This window comes from Miniopterus natalensis, chromosome 1 (genome assembly GCF_054644295.1).
Source record: "Miniopterus natalensis isolate mMinNat1 chromosome 1, mMinNat1.hap1, whole genome shotgun sequence".
NCBI classification, from domain to species: domain Eukaryota; kingdom Metazoa; phylum Chordata; class Mammalia; order Chiroptera; family Miniopteridae; genus Miniopterus; species Miniopterus natalensis.
Genome location: NC_142081.1, coordinates 116,779,764 through 116,800,705, shown reverse-complemented (window position 1 = coordinate 116,800,705; position 20,942 = coordinate 116,779,764). Strand labels below are relative to the sequence as shown.

The following is a 20,942-nucleotide window of genomic DNA, read 5'->3' as shown; positions in this document are numbered from 1 at the left end:
CCTCTAGTTTTTCACATCTCTTTTGAATTGCTTTCACTGATGATAATGTCTGTTGAAGTGTATTTTCTTCATCCAGATGTGCACATGCTGAAGATGCAGGTTCCAGTATTGCTATGAAATCATCAGTCTGCGTGAATGAAATAATATAGTTTGGTTATGAAGCTGTGGACTGAGAATAGTCTTAATGCAACACCAGTTAATTCTCATAGTTTGAAATGAATTCAGTTGCAGTAAAATGTTATCCGTACTGTAGTACAGTCTTAGAATGTGGAACCTTGGATTACTCAGAATCAAGACCAAAGTTAAAACAACCAGGAGTCACAAACATATATTTGCTGTCATCATATTTGCCACACAGAGTCTGCAGTTGATTTTATACTCTTTTTTTCTGTGACTATTTCATGTCTTTCCTCCACAAAATGACTATATGTCACCTCTTAGCAGAAAGTCTCTTACCTCTTCCCCCATCTTAACTCTTCATAATTTTTAAAGAAGTGCAGGGATATCATTTTGAGGTATTTAGGACTGAGTCAACAAATGCATCCCAAAATAAGACTTTCAAAATGAGACTCTAATTAATGAATCTTCTAAATATGGATTCTCACGCCATAAGTCTTGTATTGAACTACAAACGGTTGATGCTCACTTGAATTGCATTCCAAGAAAAAATGATCCCATGGATTGCAGAGAAATCACATCTCCCACTGTAAAAGTTTAAGCGAGATGAGCCCTAAAAAAGTGGGGCTTAAATCAATAGTGAAATATTGAAATTCTTTGTTACTTCCCACAAAATAAGGGACCATACTAAACAAAAAGAACAGCACCATCAACAACAAACCTGCTGGAATGTCAGTGATAAGGGCGTGGGAAGAACAACCTCCTTAGAGATGATGATTGTTTGCTAAGACAAGGCGAGTGAGGCAGTTACTGAAACATGTCTACAACTCCTTTGCACTTCTCCATGAAGCAGTGCTGGCCTTAGTTACTGGTTTCTAGTGAATAGAATGTGGTGGACCTGCTGTGTGACTTCTGTGTCTGGTGACACAGCTCCCATCTCACTCTCTCGGGAAGTTCACCCTGAGACCTGGCCACCCTCTTGTGAAGGATGAAGCAGCCCAGGCCGCATAGTCAGTCCTCGTCTTGGTGGCAGCTGAGTCTGCCCCAGCTAACGTCCCAGCCAAAAGCCTGCTGCCACTGACAAACAGGTGAATGAATAGCCTTTACATGAGTCTAGTTCCCAGTTTCAAGTCACCCCAGCTGATGGCAAGTGGAAAAGAATTGAGCTGGCCTCACTGCAGATTTGCAAGCAAAGTAAATGCTGTTTTAAGACACAGGCTTTAGGGGTGGCTTATTAAGCATCAATAAATAACTGGCACAGATACTGATATTAAAAATGGGGTGCTGACACCCACATGAGGGGGAGTGCCTTTGAACAGGAGGTAGGTGGATCCAGAGATAATGTATAGAGGTGTGACAATGAAAACCAAAAGGGCCTCCAAGAAACAGTGAGTGGAGGCCTCATAGCCCTGAGGCGGCTGACAGCAAGCGCTTCTGGACAAGTGAGCAAAATGACACTGAAACAAGGATGACGGGATTCTCCCTAGGAAGCCCTGAAAGTGAAATGCACTAGAAAGATGAGCTAAAGGAAGACTATTAAATGGCAGAGAACCAGAACTTACCGGGTTCCAATATTCATTTCCCATTTAGAGCTTCTCCCACATGTCCAATGGTCAAATAATGCTAAAATACACACATGGCTTCTGGGTAACATCAAATCCAGGGTGTTCCAGGAAAGCATGGTCTAAGGATGAAGCCAAGACTTATAAAACCCTTAAGACCTCAGAAAGACTTATGTGGTGCCTCAGATGCCTTTAAGGATTTCCAGAATGTGAGAGTTTTCAAGGCACTGTCCTACAACACCTCCAGGAAGCCCAAGGTGAAGAGCTTACCTTAAAACAACGTGTGAGGGCGGCTTTTCTAATGGTATGAACACCAATAAAATTCACAGGAAACTCAAAGCTTCTAAGAGAACTGTAGTAGCAAAACCCCTGCTTGCTCACTTGGACTAAAGGAGAACAAGACAGTGCACAATAAAAAGAGGCCTGTGGGCCTTAGACCTTCTACAGGGAGGAGGCGGGCTGAGAAAAGAGCTGTAAGCACAGGTCAGCTCTTATGAAAAGGGCTCAGGGAGAAGAGCCAAGGGCCCTGGAGAAGCAGTGCATGGTTAGGACAAGTCTTCCTCTCCTCAGTGAGGAAATAGAGAACATTATGAAATCGCTTTAAATCTCAGTAGTAAAACCAATGCAGTGTCCTTCAGCACCATTTACATACAATGTCCTTCTACCTTCCCTCAAGCTTGTTCGTAAGGGAAGGTAAGACCGACTCATCTTCATGTCACACCACAATGTTTCTCCATGAAAACAAATAGGCTTTACATTTTTGAGATTTCAAATTGAGACATTTCCAAAGAGGAGAGGGGACAAGCCAGCTGTGACCCTTCTCCTCCCTGGGCAGTGAAACCTGCCAGCGAGTCTCTGAATTATGAGTTAACCACATGAAGTAGATGCCAAGGCAGCAGGTCTGTTACAGGGTTTAATGGAAATGAAGCGAAGCGGGAGGCGCTGGGTTAGAGACTAAAGGTTGGAGTGGAGAGTAAAAGGAATGGGCATTATCTTTGTGAGCCTACTTTCCCCTCCTGTCAGAGTCAGCAAACACAAGCTGGCCACGGGCTTTATCAGGAAGCAAAATATCTCCACAAAAGGAGCGTTAAAAGCATCCCACTACACTGACTTTTTATTATTACATAAAACAGCTGGTAATATGCAAGATGACTGGGAAAGAGCACTCATAAAATTTGATTTGGGCCTAGCAGAAGGACAGACTTATCAATCAATGAATTAGAAGGGGGAATCCAAAAATTAACCCTCACATTATGGCCAAGTGCTTTTTGACAAGGGAGCCAAACAGTTAAATCAGACATGAATGGTCTTTTTTAACAAATTGTGCTGGGACAACTGGATATCCACATGCAAAAGGGTAAAATTAGATCTGTACCTCCTACCATACATAAAAATTAACTCAAAATGTAAAAGCTAAAACTATAAAACTCTTAGAAGAAAACATAGTTGTATGTCTTCGTGACAGGATTTGGGTATTTTTCTTAGATGTGAAACCAAAGACAAAAATAGGCTAACTGGACTTGGTCAAAATCAAAAACTTCTGTGCTTTAAAAGACACCATCAAGAAAGTGAAAAGGGGAGCTATTGAATGGAAGAAATATTTGAAAATCCTTTATCTAATAAGGGATTTGTATCTAGGATATATACAGAACTCTTACAGTTCAATAATAAAAAGACAATCCAATTAAAACTGGGTGAAGGGATCGAAAACACAGGCTTTCCAAGAAGATACACAGATGGATACTCAGCATGTGAAAAGACGGTGGACATCACTAGTCACTAGAAAATCACAAATCAAAACCACAATAAGATGCCACTTCACACCCACCAGGATGGCTACAGTCAAAAGACAGCCAATGGCAAATGTTGGCAAGAATACAGAGAAACAGGAACCCTCATACATTGTGAATGAAAATGCCAAATGGTGCAGCTACTTTGGAGAAAAGTCTGGCAGTTTCTCAAAAGTTAAATATATGATCTAGCAGATCCATTTATAAATATATTCCCAAAAGAATGAAAACTTGGATATGAATGCTCATAGCAGCATTATTAACAAAACCAAAAGTGTCATCAAATGATGAACAGATAAAAAAATGTAGTTGCTCCATGCAATGAAATGTTATTCAGCAATAAACAGAAACGCAGTACTGGTGATACATGTCGCAAAATAGATGTTCATTGAAAACATCATGCTAAATATAAAGGGCAGTCACAGAGGACCACATATTGTGTGATTCCACTGATATGAAATGTGCAGAATAGACAAATCTGGAGAGGCTGAGCGGACAGTAGTGGTTCCTAGGGCTAGGAAGGGTGGGGAAGTGGAAACGGGCACAGGGTGTTTGCTAAAGGGCACAGGGTTACTTTTTAGGGTGATGCAAATGTTCTAAAATGGATTGTGATGATGGCTGTAACTCTTGGAATATAGAAAAAAACCACTGAATTGTACACTTTAAATGAGTGAACTGCATGGTATGTTCATTATATCTCAATAAAGTCGTTGCCAAAAAAGATTTTAATTTGGTGCTGGTGCCTGGGGTCCAGTAATGGTATGCTTCTTGCCAGGGCTCAAGGCACAGAAGAATTAACAGTATGCCCTTTTTATAGAAAAGTGATAAAGAAAAAAGGCTGTCTTGTTCACTGATACCAAGTTCATACAATTAATAGAAAAATCTGTATTTCACTGCTCAAAGAATTGAATGATATGTATTTCCCCAAGGTAGGTGATTTTGGGGTCCCAAATCTGATTTACAATTACCTTCTGTTTTAACATATTAGTCCGAATTTCCATTTCAGTTAGATTTGGTTTTAAATATTCAGGAAAACTAAGCTCTTCATTTTCATGTTCATTTAACTTCCTTTGTGTAATGTTTAAGAGTTCCTTCAATCTGCAGAAACGTACAAAATGAGTAAGTCCAATTCTTTAAGAGTAAATATTTGATAATTATTTGAACAGATACTATGTTCTATCATATAAAATAAATAAATCCATAAATTATGATCCTCTCATTTGTTCCAATCTAATATTGCTTGAAAGCATACTATCTAAATTATAAATGTAAGGTGAAAAATATTCATGGCATATGTGATACAGAGTTAATATTGAAACTATGCAGAGTTCTTATAATTAAGTTATTATTAATATTCATGTTAGTATGTCAATATAAAACATGAACCTATTATTAAATATCAACTATAAACCAGAGATCAGTTTCCAAAGTGAAGTAGAAAAGCATAATTACAAGTGAATGTTTTGAAGAGACACAAAAATACCTTTTGGTACCTCCTGACGACAATCTACAAGAAGAAAGGTCCCAACAAAACATCAAGGAGCTCATTCAAAATAGAAAGAGAAGCAGGAGAGAAACATCTTTGAAGTCTGACTTGAAGGCAGAATTAGAAAGGGGCAGGGCTTTAGAAGAAGGGAAGTCAGAGAGAGCATGTGTAGCAGTCTCTTCAAGGCAGTTTTAAGAAGATATCTTTGCTCGCACAACATTAACAAAATGAAAGGGATACAAAGCAATGTAGAGAAAGACAGTGAAATGAGGGGAAAACACTGGTGAGGATCAGAGAACAAACTTAAGTGCTTGGTAAATAAACAGAAAGGAAGCCATGCGGGGATTCCCAGACACTGGGGAAAATCCCATTATTTTTCACTAGTGGTAAAAACATGATTATACAACTTCTTTAAGTCATACAGACATTTTTGTATGTGTGATATATTTTATAACGAAAAAAGGAGAAAGAAACATAAGCCAATTCAAGAGAATTTTTGATGTTGTTAAACAATGACACAGGGAGGCTTTTAGATATTAAACTATTTGAATGCTGAAGGGAAAGCACACTCACGACTGAAAGTAGGAAAGGTCACCAGAGAGCAAAGACATCTTGCAGAAGTAAAAATTCAAGGTAGACATGAAAAGTGCAGTCGACAGGATATGCAAAATGCATCCTCATTATTGTTTTAGGAACCACTAAAGAGTAAGTAGAGCCCAGCCGGGTGTGGCTCAGCGGTTCAGCATCGACCTAGAATCCAGGAGATCGGGGTTCAATTCCCAGTCAGGGCACATGCCCAGGTTGTGGGCTCCATCCCCAGTCAGGGGCGTGCAGGAGGCAGCGGACCAATGACTCTCTCATCATTGACGTTTCTGTCTCTCTCTCTCCCCCTCCCTTCCTCTCTCTGAAATCAATAAAGATGTATTTCAAGAAAAAAAAAGTATAGTATTTTGGCCCTCAAAGCAGTTTCAGATTGTGGTGTGAGTTTCTCAAGTAAATTTTTAAATAGGATAATTTGTTTAATTATGAAAATTACACATAGGAAATAAATTTGGATTTTGGTTTTAATAAAGTAAGTGGCAGTTAAATCTTAATTGAAGGTGGAAATGGTCTGAAATATTAAAACCTTACCTAGTGAACTCTTTCTCCAGTTCACCCATCTTCTTTAATCCTTCACGCAGGCAAGACTGCAGGAAGAATTTTAACTCAGTCCATTCCCTTATCTGTTTCTTTTCATGCTGAATCTGTGAAAAACATTTTTAAAGTGAATTATTTTTAAAAATCTAAACACTCACTCTTCTTTCTTAAAAATATGATTTCTCATGAGTTCATGAATAATATGTATAGACAGGTTTATAAAACATAGTAGACAGGTTTATAAAATCTAGTTTATAAACCTGGTGCTTATAATGACAGATTTGAAAAATAATGACCTCTTACAGCAGCTTAAATTGACTTTACGGTTTCACCATTTTTTGGTCTGGAATTCAAATTGCCAAAATTTGCTAAAACAGAGGTTTTGACATATAAAATACTAAGTCTTAAAAAAACCCAAAACTTTAAGAGAATAGCTATATTGACATTTTAGTTTCTAAAGCTGTCCTAGAAACATTTTCATTAATAATTGAACATATTCCAGGTTTTATTAAATTGAATCTTACTAAGATAATCTTTGAAAAATTCCCATGCAAATCTGACTTTAGGATGAGATGCTCTCGTTCTCTTTAAGCTTCTGCTTTAAGTTTCAATCTCTCCTTCTCTGTTAAACACTTTCTCTTTAAACAAAGTTTGTCTTCTCTATATTGAATAAAATCATAGCTTTTACTTCATCCTTGTAGCTTTTCCCATCATCCTGCTCCCCACTTCCACTCAACGCTAGCATCTTGAACGCGGGCTCACCCCCAGGCTCCTGCTCTCCCCACTCCTCTCCTTTTACAGGAGAATCCACTCCAGCCCTGTAACTGCCCCAAGCACTTCCTGAGGCTCCTTTAGGCCCTGTGCTGCTTTACTTCCCACAGCTACTGGGAACAAGGGCCACACCCCACCCTCTGGGCCTCCAACCCCAATTCCTTTCTACGTGATGGACAGTCCTCGACTCTTTCTATTCCTTTTTAATTTATTTTTACTCTTTATTTATTTTTTGTTTGTTTGGAACAAAGTGGTAGCATGTTTATTTGTCTTCACCCTGTTGAATGCCATGAGCTAGAGCTACACTGAAGTTGAGGGAGATGTAACAAGTTTAAGAAACTCAATACCTGGTTTTATAATTCAATGGTCTTTGTTTATAGCAACACATTAAACTAAAGATATGGGCTAGAGACTGTATACTTAGCACATGAAAATAAGTATATAATCAATACAACAGAAATTATGAGGAATTCCTAAGAGACAGAAAGCTGACAGGCTCAAAGCTGATAGGCTCGAATCGCAGACACATGCCCAAGAGGAGGGCTCTGAAGGAGGAACTGGGGGAGCTCAGTCAAGCAGCGGATAGACAGTGCTCACCTAAGACAATCTGTTTTTATTTAACCTTTTTTTATAGAAAATTTCTAACACAAACAAAAGAAGATAGAATATTATATTTACCCTCCAGAGGTTCATCACCCAGCTTCACACTTTTCTTTTTTATTACTTTTTGTTTTTTCTACCTCACTTCTTTTTTTTTCTTTCCATCACCACGTATCCCCTCTATGCCCCCTTCCACCTCCCCCAATCCCCTCACAGCCTTGCAGTCACCACCCTGTTGTCCGTGTCCATGAGTTCTCTCTAGCTGTTTTCTTTTTTGCTCCATCCCTACACCCCCCTCCAACACCACCAACACCATCAGCAGACAAGTACCATATGATTTCACTCATAGCTGGAATTTAATGAACTGAACTACTAAGCAAAACAGAGACAGACTTATAGATAGAGAGCAGTCTATTCCTTTCCTAAAATTCAGAGTTCCTTAAATGTCAACACTTCAGACCAGATTCCCTCAACATTTCCAGCCCTGACCCCTTTGCTGAGCTCATCTGTACTTCTCTTCCTCCCTTCTAGCTCCTCATAGACAATACCCTCAACCACACACTCATGAGCCATGATGTGATAGGTCACCTATGTAGATAGCTAATCTTGTACGTTTTATGTTGATTCTTATTGGTGTTACTTTGAGTGTGCTAGTGTTCTGTTCTGATCTTGGGGGCACCTTTGTTAACCAGCATTCTCTGTCTTGATTTTTCTCTTAAAATGCAAATGTTTTTCATGAGCATCAGATTATCAATTATTTGCCTTTAAAAAATAATAATTTCCTATTCCATAGAGACCTGACCTAGGGAAGTCTTCTGACATTCCTTTCACATGCATACTCAACTATATTGTATGAAGACTTGAGAAAGCTAGAGCTATCTTCTTGCCAATTCAGACTCTTCACCTCAACACTGTGTTGATCAAATATCTGGGTTTGAATCCCAAGTCTATCGGTGATATAAAGTATTTAATTTTATTCTAACAATAGTTAAGCTCAAATATTTCCAACTTATATGACTATATCATATAATATCATATACCCATATCATATAATATACATCACGGACAAATTTATACTTAGAAACACAAGGCTATCTCTCATGAGAAAAATTAAAACAATGTAAAATTAAGGGCTAAATTCTGTACAGAAGAGATGACAAGTGCTTAAAAGAATGAGGTCAATGAGAGTTCGAACAGTCAGAGGTCACTTCATGGAAAAGGAGAGATTGGGAGCCAGGTCCAGATAGATGTAGGAATAAGCAAGAGGAATAGAAACTGAAAACACAGAATGGACAGCATGAGTAACAGCAGAAAGATGCTGACATCAGCCCAATTATCTCAGAGGATAAAGTCCAATGGCAAGGAAACAAAAACATATGTTCACACAATGACTTGTACACTAATCTTCACAGTAGAATTATTAACAGCCAAAAAGTGAAAACAACACAAAGTGCCTTCAACTGATGAATGGATAAATGGTTGAGCCACACAATGAAGTATTGTTCAGCAATAAAAAGAAATAAAATATTGATATGTGCTATAATGAGGGTGAACCTTTAAAATATTACATTAAGTGAAAGAAGCCCATCACAAAGGACTGCAACTTGTGTGCTTACATATACATGAAATATCCAGAATAGACAAATCAACAGAGAAAAAGTAGCCTGGTGGTAGCCTGGTGCAGGGTGAGATGAGAAGCTGGTAGTGACAGCTAAGAGATGTGGAGTTTGTTTTTGGAGTGATAAAAATATTCCATAATTGATGGAGATGATAGATGCACAACTCTCTGGATATGTTTAAAAGTATTGATTTGTACCATTTAAATGGGCAAATTATATATGTAAATTATATCAATACAGCTTTTGTCAAAAAAATCCAATGGTTGATCTAGATTTAATTTTCTTAATTGTCTGACGATTTCCATGCTTTCATAATATTCTGAGAGGAAATGAAGGATATGCCTACTTCAACCAGTTTGTATAATGACCTTCCCGTACAAGTTATTTCAAAATCTGTAAAATAAATACAGATTCTCTATCTATTCACCAAAATGAAGGTAAGAACTAAAACAATTTTCTGGAACATTCCATTAAGCATTATCCTTTGATTTTATCTGGCTGCCTCATCATGATAATGGAGATATCACTAAAAATATTGTTTAGTAGAAAGAAAAAAAAGCCCCTTGACTTCTATGAAAAACACTGCATAATTCTCAACTTTCCTAAGGGTAAATATTATAAGAAAAAACACAAAACACAAATGGCAGGATAAAAGCCAGGGTTTAAGAAATAAGTGCACTATAAAGATAATAAAATTATAATAAATTAATTACAATAAAAATAGAAAAGAAAGCTGACCATGAAAAGTAGTACCCTAAAACACTCTATATTGTTTAACCAGCTGTAGATGAACTGATGACATGTTAAATTTCATACATACTTGACTTCTGCTTTCATCTAATTCTTGCTTTAACTTCTTTTTCTCATCTTCTAAATTCATACGAGAGGGTGATTCAACCTTCTGTGAAGCCTCTAACGTAGATAGTTTATTTTTGGTATCAGCCAGGTCTTGTTGAAGTTGTCTCACAATTGCCTAGTAAGATATTTCCATTACTGGTTTTAGAAATCACATTTTAATTAAATTATGTTAATAATTATAACTTCACATACAGGATAGGGCTAAAGGTTACAGCTGTGAGTACATGAAACACAGTTTACTTTTGTATTGTTATTTACTAATTATTGCATTACTCTCCATACGAACAACTGTAAACCTACTTTTGCCCATGCTGGATGTACTTGATTATTAACATAATATGTAACTGGGAAATATCACCATATACATCAATTCGCCTTCTTTTCCTCATAATGGACAGATTCCTGTTTGCTTAATCAGGTTAAAGACACAGAAATGTAATCCTCCTGCCTAATCAGTATTAGGTTACTTAGACAGCTGATTCAGCCCCTCTCTCAAGCCCCGACCCTCTTCATGAATCTCAAAACTTTACAATCTACTGACGTCCCAAAGAGAAATGGGTATGTAGGTGGATCAAGTGGTAGTAAGTTCAACATTGTGGAACATTTTTCTCTTTTTATTTATTTATTTTTTAACCAGAGGCTTCAATTAACTTCAGAGCTCCTCACACATTCAATCCCTTGCTCAAATTCTTCCAATAGATTCCCATCATAATAGAAAGTGAAGTCATTCCAATGGCCTTCGAGGCCCTAGGTAACCCGCCCTTGCCCTCTCTCCCTGCTACACATAAATCCTGCCACCGTCACTAGTCTGAAACGGAGATCCAATGTCAAATTAAGAAATCACAGAGAGTTACAACTCTCTCTGTATTGGACAAACTTATTTCCAAATGATAGTAATTAGGCCTTGCCATGAGAAACATGATCCAATCACTTGTAAAAATATTCAAAGAAAATTGTAAATAGTAGTGGAAAGTATAAATTTGCTAAAACTCATCACATTTGTCCCAAATTATGATTTAATGAAAAGTAGATGCCTTTAAATGAGCTGAAGGGTCTCATGAATATATTACTTGAGACTGAAATATTCCAAATTTAATTCAAATTCAAAATAACATTATACCAACTAAAATGCATATAAGAAGCCACTGAAGGTACTATGAGATACAGCATCTGCACTTCAGTTCATCTGGGAAATCTGAAATAGTGTCAAGATAATCCACTTAATTGAATCTTAATTTCAAAATACTCATTTTAGGTATGAACATTTCCATTTATCTGCTTGCTAAAGGTATTAAGATGTGGTGACAGAAAGATTAAAATTATTATTGTATCAGTATAAGACTAAATTTTAATATCAATCTATATCTATTAACAATCTATGGCTTAACCTCTTAAAATTTCATAGGCAACACAAAGTCTTTACTCAAAACAAAGCACCTCTCAGACCTAATGTTCAGTTGCTGGATACAATGTCTTTTAAGCTGATGGAGCAAACACATTTATAATCTATATATTTTTAATATTCAACTAGATTCACATTTAACCATCATCAAATATTACTCTGAATTTTCTTTTAGGAAATTGGAAAACTATTTATCTGTCTGGATACTTACATGTCTTTCTGCTTTATCATTTTCATACTTATATATTCTTTTTTTAAAATGATGCCATTCATTGCTTAACTCCTTCCTTCGGTCCTGTTCAGCATGAAGTGTTTTTCTGATCTCCTGAAGCTGATCTAGGATATTAACAACTGTCTTTTCTTTACTGTCAGCTTTGCTGTGAGCATCATCCAGCTGCTGTCGAAGCAACATATTTTCACTTTGTAGTTGACATAACTTCTCCCTTAAGGATTCCTGCTCTGCAGTGTATTTATTCACTTTACATTGTTCACTTTGATACTCGTGTTCAGTTTCTGTCTTTTGGCCCTTTGTTTTGCTTAGGTCTCCTTCTGCGCCTTCTAAAATCAAGGTCCTTTCTCTGGGAGCATCTCTTGTGTGATGAAGCTCAATTTCTAGGCTACTGAACTTACTTTCAGGTTTAGAAAGTTGTTGAGAAAGAATCTCATTGCTTTTCTTAAGGTCAGACATGTCAAAATTCATTTTGTCCTGGAAACAAAACCATTCATCTCTTATTCTCTGGAAAGCAAGCTGTAGGTCTTTCTTTGATGTCTGACATTGTTCACGATCCTGTAGAGCAGTAGTCAGTCTAGGTCGGTATGATTCAACTTCTGCTTCCAGTCTTTCTCTGTTTTGTTTTTCATTCTCCAGTTCAGAGTTGAGCATTGCATTCTGAGCTGTCAGAGCCTCAAGCTGTCCATGATATTGAAATATTGTTTTTGTTAATGTTTCTTCATTCAGTTTTATTGTCTTCTGAAGATGGTCATTCTTTTCTTTGGCAATTGCAATGTCCTTCAAACATTTCTTTTCCATTTCCCGGTTCTGATTTTTTACTGCAGCTATTTCCATTCTTAGAGCAGCAATTTCATCCTGCAACTTGTGAATTTCAGGCAACAGGCTTTCTTCTTTTTCATACCTATCAGAAACCTAAGTAAAACAAAGGAGACTTGTAGCTAACACTCATTGAAATGACATATCATGATAGCTTCTGAAATTAAAGAATAACCTATATGTTTATATAAAATAAGGCTGCAATAAGTGGATATCCCTCTGAAAAAAAAATAGAGTTGGATCCAACCTCTAACTTGAGACAAGCATAAATACTCCAAAGTTCAAAAATTTAATAAGATGATGAATTTTTTAAAGTGAAAAGGAAATCACAAGAGAATTTTTAAGACTCTCAGTACTGGAAAGGGCTTTCTCGGAGTCACCTCAGAACAAGAATGTATTATATAAAAGATTAATAACTCTACACTTAAAATTTGAGTTTACAGTCTGAACATATGGCTACCCCACAGTAAGAGTGTTCATCCTGCACATATTAAGATAGACTAAATTTCCTAAAATTCTTTTTCCCCCCAAGAATATCTCTTAGGTATTCTACTTTTCCAGTACTTTCAAAGTCAGCTATAAAAACTACCTCCACTAATAACTGATAACCTAGGCTTTGTCCTAAGCACTTCTGCATCTATCAGTGAACCCATTCAGTTATCACAATCTAGAATGGAGAGGTGAAAAAGATAAGCAAGTTCAGGTTCTTCCCCAGGTGCGCAGACTCCACAGTTTGTGCTCTGGCACCACCCACAGTTCTTCTCTAGTGTGAATACAGAAACACTAAAGAAGCCTCATCTATCAAAGTACAAATGGTGAATAGGATAAAATTTATAGAACTCTTCTTAGAAAAGTCTGAAATTTTTTGTTGCTACAATAACTTTTATTTCTTGTTCATGATGTTTAAAGTAGTAATAAATGTAAAATGGGGGGAAGTACACTAAACTACTTTACCAGGAATAAAATACTTACCGATAAATTATCAGGTGAACTTTTACCTCTGTTTCTCAAGGCCAGGATCTCTGCTTTCGACGTGTCCATGTTAAGCCTTTGTACATCTTGCTGTAATGCTTCATTTACACATCCTGTAGATGTTCCAACACTGTAGGGGTCAGAGGAACTCCATTCTTCTATTTCAGGTTCCACGCTTTTATAGTTACTAGCACTGCAATGATCTGCATATAATGGCTTCTGCAAGAAGTCTTGATTTTGCTTTGATTCCTTATAAGTATTTGTAACAGCATAAGTATCATGCCTTTTCATTTGAATCATGTGGTTTTTTTCACTGTGGCTGGCAATCTGCAAATCAAGATGACTTTTTAGACCACTAGACTGAGGAGTATGACTGACTCCTAATTTCCTATTAGTGGTATTTGGGTTCATATTTTTTGTCATCTGCATATCAAACTCTTGGTCTTCTTTCACTTTGGATGTAACTACTGGGTTCTTTACTTTGATATTTTCTGTATCAGTACAAAAACGCTCTTCATTTTTGTTTAAAACATGTTCAGTGTCAGGTTTGTGATCATTTTCAGAGTGTAATTCCTTTTCGCTTAAACAAAGCTCAGAAGATGACCAGGGAGAGTCTTCCGGGGGCCCAGAGCATGAATGAGATGGAAACACATTTTTGAGGGTGGGTTCTTCTCCTCCAGGAAATGTCTGGAATACTTCAGAGAGAGGCATTCCAACTGCATCTTTTCCCCCACAGTCAAGTACTTTATTTGTCAGAAAAGAAGGCATTTGTTTTACACTTGCTCCTTTTTTAGAGTTATGGAGGGGCCCTTCCTCAGGACACTCACTAGTGTCTTTTTCACAAAATTCATGACGCTTCTGCTTTAACTCATCACTGGTAAGTTGTAAATTCTTCCTCTGTTTGAATTTCCCATGTTTAACCCACATTTCCTCATCCTTTTGCACAGAAGGATGTCCTGAATATGCAAAAGTATACTCCCTGTCACATGCCCTATTTATTTCTGAGTCTTGAGACATTTTTTCCAGGTGCAAAGTTGTAAGGTGAATTTGCTTGCTTTGGTTTTCTGCTGTCTTTGCTGTAGGGATATACATTTTTGAAATAACTTCACCCTTAAGTAATCAAGTATGGACAAAGGAAAATTAGAATATAATTAAAATTTAACTTTTAGAATTCTTAATCTATAGTTAGCTACTCCCAAATCACTGGATTTTAACTGAGAAGTAAATATTTACTGGCCTTGATCTAAATTAAAAGACAAACATGAACCCTCAAAGTTAATTTTGTCACAATTCATTAGATGTTAAATCTATCAAAAATAAATTAGTAGCTGTATTTTTATGCTAAAAGGCTTCCTCACTTAAAATATTTCACCTCCCCATAACCTCAACAGTGAGCCCCTGCACCACATTTCACCTAACCATATCCTCAATAGTGAGCCCCTGCACCGCATTTCAGAATTTTATTAGAGCTGATCTAAGATGGAGCCAAAGGAGCTGAGAGTTACATTCACCTCCTCCCTGGACCGAACTGGAATTACTACTAAGGTACATAACTACCAAACTGAATAAGCAACTGAAGACTAGCTGAACATTGCTCTTGTAACCAAGAACTACAGAAGAACCCTCAGCTAGACTGGTAGAAAGGGCAGAGATTCAAAAAGGGCTGGCCTTGCACCCACTTGTGGTGGTTGAGAATGCTGAGGGGTATCTCAGCTGCAAAGTTCCCCCCTGAGGATCATGGGGTCTCAACCTACACTGGGGTCCCCAACCTTGGGCACCAGAGGTGGGAAGAAGAGCCCACATAATATCTGGCTCTGAAAAGCAGCAAGGATTCTGTCCTCCAGGAAGAAATGGGAGTCTGCTGGAAAGACAGGGACCCTCTTAGAGGGCCAGCACACAAGTCTTATTCCAAACACTCACTCTGGGACTATGAAGAAAGGGTGTCTCAGAGTGGAATGGAGTCATGCGAGGAGAAACTGCTTTGAATGGCTCTGGGAAGAGAGCTGAAGTTATGACCTCTGGGTCCCTTCCCTGTGCTGAGCTTCTCTCCCAGAGTGCCCAAAGATGCCATCATTCCTGGGTCAAGCACTCCCTTCATTACAGCATGAACCTGGGGAATCTACTAGCCCCACTGTCCTCACTCCTTGTTCTCTACCCTATGGAGCAACACACTACAAAGGAGTCAGCTGCCTGGGCCTATTATGTAGACTTCATGGAGGTCTCTTGAGGTGGTCTGGTGGACTTAAGGGGTGTCAGAGACGGAGTTGTGTAACTTTGGGGTGGGGGCCATTTTTAAGAATCCCTTGCAGGTCTAACTAAGGCCACCATTCTGATGAAGAGCGCTCCCTTCACACAGCCAAATCTTGGCCTTCTGGGGCCTGATGAATTCTGCTGGCTTTTACTCTAATGATTCCCTGAGGCCTCACCCAACCCAGCCACAAAGGTCCACAGATACCCCATGGGTGGTAGCTGGCATTGGTGTATCCTGGAACTATTGCTGAGTAGCCTAACACCCAGTAATGAAGCTGACTTTGAATCTGTATCAATCTGGTGAACACCACTCTCACCTACCTGATGACTCACTTACCTCATGCAACTCACATACCAACAGGAGCTCTTTCAGTGACTGACCACAACAGAAAGCTGGCAGGCAGAGGTGGATCTCAGAGTGACTTGGGCTTTTTGCTCACCTGGCCCACGGGCTTGGTGCTGGTGGCAGGAGGCCTTGGTGTGCAGCTTGGCCCCCCCTAGGCACACCCAGGCACAGCAGAGGCAGTTACAAACCCTGATTGCTTTGTAACTCCACATAGGTAGCCCAAGGGAAATCACTGGCAGAACCTGACTTGCACCAGAGTCCCTCCCAAGAGGGCCAAGTACCAGTACATGTGGTAGGGGGCTTCAGAGCATAATCCAATTAACTCCATGAGAGTGACACCCAAAGATTTCTGCAGGCACCAGACCATGCTGGCGTGAATTACTCAATATGGCATCAGCTTTCACATTGCAACACAGTGCATACTGTGGTCAGCCAACCTGAGGATCAACCCCATCCATGAACAGGCCATTAACAATCAAGACTCTACAAAAGGAGGGCTCACATAACACACACAAGTGACTTTCCTGGAGCACCTAGCTCAGGTGATCAGAAAGATTGTGCCACTGAGCTGCACAAGACACCTAATACATAAGGTTATTATACTAAGACTGGGGGGCATAGCAGATCCACCCAGTACACAGAAACAAATATGGAGAGGCAGCCAAAATGGGGAAACAAAGAAACATGCCCCAAATGAAAGAAAAAGAAAAATCCACCAAAAAAGAACTAAATGAAATGGAGGCAAGATATGCACCAGATACAGAGTTCAAGAACATGGTTACAAAGATACTCAAGGAATATAGTGAGAACTTCAATAAAGAAATAGCAAGTATAGCCTGGCCAGTGTGGTTCAGAGGTTGAGCATCGACCTATGGTCCAGGAGATTGTGGTTCAATTCCCAGTCAGGGCACATTCCCAGCTTGTGAGCTCAATCCTCAGTGGGGGGTCATGCAGGAGGCAGCAGATCAATGATTCTCTCATCATTGATGTTTCTCTCTCTCTCTCTTACTCTCTCTGAAACAGAGACATGTTTAAAAAAAGAGAGAGATAGCAAGTATAAAAAAGGACAAAGACATCATATAAAAGAAGCAGTCAGAAATGAAGAACACACTAGAAGAAATCAACAGCAAATTAGATGAAAAAGGAAATAGAATCATTGATTTAGAAAACAAGGTAGCAGGAAACACCCAATTAGAGCAGCAAAACAAATAAATAAATAAATAAATAAATAAATAAATAAATAAATAAATAAATAAATAAATAATAAATAAACAAAAATTATTTTAGAGGCTAGTTTAAGAGACTTCTGGGACAACACAAAGCATAGCAATATTCACATTATAGGGATTCCAGAAGGAGAAGAGAGAGAGCAAACAATTGAGACCCTATATGAATAAATAATGACTGAAAACTTTTCTGACCTGGTGAGGAAGAAAGACACACAAGTGCAGGATGCAAAGAGAGTCCCAAGCAAGATGAACACAAAAAGGCTCACACTAAGACACTTCAAAATTAAAATGGCTAAGTTTAAAGACAAAGAGAGAATCTTAAAAGCAGCAAGAGGAAAACAGATAGCTACCTACAAGGGAGCCCACATAGGACTGTCTGATGCTTTCTCCACAGAAACATTTCAGGTTGGTAGGTATTGGCACAAAATATTCAAAGTAATGAACAACAAGAACCTACAACTAAGACTACTCTACCCAGCAAGGCTATCATTTAAAATTGAAGGAGAAAAAAAGAGCTTCCCAGGTAAGCTAAAGGAGTTCATCACCAACAAACCAGTATTAGAGGAAATATTAAAGGGACTTTTATACAAAGAATATGAAAAACGGAGGGGACATAATTATAAAGAATAAAATAGGAATAAGGGTGTACCTATCAATAATCACTTTAAATGTAAATGGCTTCAATGCTCCAATCAAAAGACATGGAGTAGATGAATGGATAAGAAAACAAGATCCCACCCAGCTGGGCTTGGCTCAGCGCTTGTGCATTGACCTAGGATCCAGGAGATCACTGTTCAATTCCTGGTCAGGACACATGCCCAGGTTGTGAGCTCTATCCCCAGTCGGGGGTGAGCAGGAGGCAGCCATCCAATGACTCTCTAATTATTGATGTTTCTATCTCTCTCTCTCCCTCTCCCTTCCTCTCTGAAATCAATAAAGATATATTTTAAAAATAGAAAAAAGATCCCTACCTTTGCTGTCTATAATACACCCACCTCAGTGAAAGATACACACACACTGAAAATAAAGGGATGAAAACAGATATTTCCTGAAAATGCAAACAAAAAGGGCCCTGGCCAAGTAGCTCAGTTAGCCATCCCGATACGCCAAGTGTGTGGGTTCAATCTCGCATCAGGGCACATACAAGAAGCAACCAATGAATGCATAAATGAGTGGAACAACAAATCAATGTTTCTCTTTCTCTCTCTCTCAAGTCAATAAATTAAAACATTAATTTAAAAAATTTTCAAATGCAAACAAAAAAAGCTGGGATAGCAATACTTATATCAGACAAAATAGAATTTAAAACTAAGGCTACAACAAGAGACAAAGAAGGTCATTACATAATGATAATGGGATCAATCCAATAAGAAGAAATAACCCTTGTAAACATATATGCACCCACCATAGGAGCACCTAAATATATAAAGCAAATATTGATAGAATCATAGTTGGGGAGTTTAATACCCCATTGACATCAACACTGAGATCTTCCAATATACATATATATATATATATATATATATATATATATATATATATATATATAACAATCAAAACCACAGGGTATACATTTTTTTCAAGTGCACATAAAACATTTTCCAGGATAGACCACATGTTAGAGCATAAAACAAGCCTCAATAAATTTAATAAGATTGAAATCATTTTACACATCTTCTCCAACCACAATGGTATGAAACTAGAAATCAATGGCAAACAAAACACCACACAAACACATAAAGGCTAAATAACATGTTACTAAACAGTGAATGGGTTAACAATGAGATCAAGGACGAAATCAAAAGATACTTTGAGACAAATTAAATGGTAACAGACCACCCAAAATCTATGGGACACACTGAAAGCAGTCCTAAGAGGGAAGTTCATAGCAATACAGGTTTACCTCTAGAAACAAGAAACCTCAAATTAACAATGTAAACTTTCACCGGAAGACATGTTTTAAATGAGCCCATCAGATTGTTTTAAAATGTGTGACGTGGCCTTAATTTGTTCGACTGATTGATTGCTGTTATGACAGTATTCTATTTTTAGTGAGTCAAGTTCACCAAACATAAAATTAACAATTTTAAAGTGAAAAATATAGTAGCACTTGGTACATTTACAATGTTGTACAATGATCACCTCTGTCTAGTTTCAAAACTTTTCATCAGTCCAGAAGGAAACCCCATTCCCATGAAACAATAGCTCCCCATTCCCCCTATTGCAGTCTCTGGCAACCACTTGTCTGATTTCTGTCTCCATAGCATCACTTATTGTAGAAATTGCATGTAAAAGAAATCACACAATAAAACAGAAAAATTTTCTGCTTTGGCTGGTGTGGCTCGGTTAATTGGACCATCATCCCATGCACCGAAGGGTCATGGGTTCAATTCGCAGTCAGGGCACATACCCAGGTTGCCAGTTCAATCCCAGTTGAGGTACAGTAGGGTGAGAGTCTCTTGATTTTTCTTTCTAACCCTTCCTCTCCCTCTAAAATCAATTAAAAATATATATATACCCTTGGTTGAGGATTTAAAAATAAAAAGCCTAATTTTCTGTTACAAACCTAAAGGTAGTCCACTATAAAATTTTAAGAGTAAGTGCCATACAAAATTAAATTGAGGGCAGGAAAATTCATTTCACAAGAGAGCACATTACCTTGAAATCTTCATGGTGGGATATAGGCCATGAATCATTAATGCCAGGTTTGCTGGAAAGTCTTTACAGTAAAATATACAAACAAATAAAAAGAGTGAGTTCATTTCTTTAAAAAAAAGCAACAAAAATTTTAAGCGAAAAATCAGCTATCTATGTATCAAATGAAGATTCTTGATATAATTAACATGGGGCCCTGGTTTTAAAAAAGCTTTTAGTTATCTATTTCTGCTGCCACCTCTCCCAACCTATGAACTATTTAATGAAGACACACTCTGCTTGAGATTAATTTGTTTTTACCACTTAATGGCTAACATAAATTTGTTACCTGAGCTGGAACAAATCTGATGACTTAAACCAAGGTAGAAAGATACACTGTCCCTTCCCCATCATCTGTCCCTGGTTCAAAGACTAATCTACATCAGTAAAAAATGGCACTCTTGATTCTTGAGCATGGAAACCACTTATTAAGGAGAACCCATTCCTTCCTTTTACCCTAAAACTGTACAGGAAGTTCCCTGAAATGGTTAAAAGTTAAATGTCCAAATGTCAATGAACAAATTTATGTGTTCTTAGCCTTCCCACTCCCAGATCACCCTTCTGCAGGCTCAATGACAGTCTTCAACCTTTAAATCTTCAACCTATGAAGGCACAGACTCCTGATACAAGGCTGGGTTCCAATTACCAAGAATAGGAGCTCTCTATTTCCCTGCTCCTGGAAAACAAACTAAATGGAGTCTCAGGGATTCACTCATAACATAGGCATGTTATCAACTATCCAACCCCATTACTGATTTGACAGCTAGTTCTGCCCCTGCCAAACCCTACATGTACATGAGAAGCACATCAGCTCATTGGGAAAAGTGGTAGAGGTGAGAAGACACCTGCCTTGGGCCATAGATCTATGTTGTTCAGCAATCTCCAGTCCCCTAAGACTCAATGGGACCTAAGCCCCACTCTGTAAGTCAGAGTTCAGGTAGATAATACCACAGTCCTGTTTGTGATCAAAAGAATCTTTCCAGTGGCTCAAAGTATTTTAATATCTTTCTGTAATTGTCCTAGTTCCTCCAATTAAACAAACAAAAGAGCAGCAACCTCAT

The 20,942-nt window shown here is 38.1% G+C and overlaps 1 protein-coding gene across 1 annotated transcript; it reads right to left on the bottom strand.

Annotated features, from left to right (window-relative positions):
* Nucleotides 1-11,786: 11,786 nt before the first annotated feature.
* On the bottom strand, nt 11,787-14,289 carry LOC148094365 (putative coiled-coil domain-containing protein 144C). Its single transcript, XM_087822258.1, has 3 exons — nt 13,363-14,289; nt 11,843-12,486; nt 11,787-11,796 (listed from the first exon to the last, which is right to left on the bottom strand). The coding sequence occupies exons 1-3, from the start codon at nt 14,287-14,289 to the stop codon at nt 11,787-11,789; spliced, it is 1,581 nt and encodes a 526-aa protein (XP_087678384.1).
* Nucleotides 14,290-20,942: the final 6,653 nt, after the last annotated feature.

Excerpts from the sequence above, each read along its gene's own strand:
- LOC148094365 (XM_087822258.1), bottom strand. The coding sequence starts at position 14,289 with ATGTGGGTTAAACATGGGAAATTCAAACAGAGGAAGAATTTACAACTT. Across the intron at positions 12,487-13,362 it reads GTTCACCTGATAATTTATCG|GTTTCTGATAGGTATGAAAA; the intron begins GTAAGTATTTTA and ends TGTTTTACTTAG.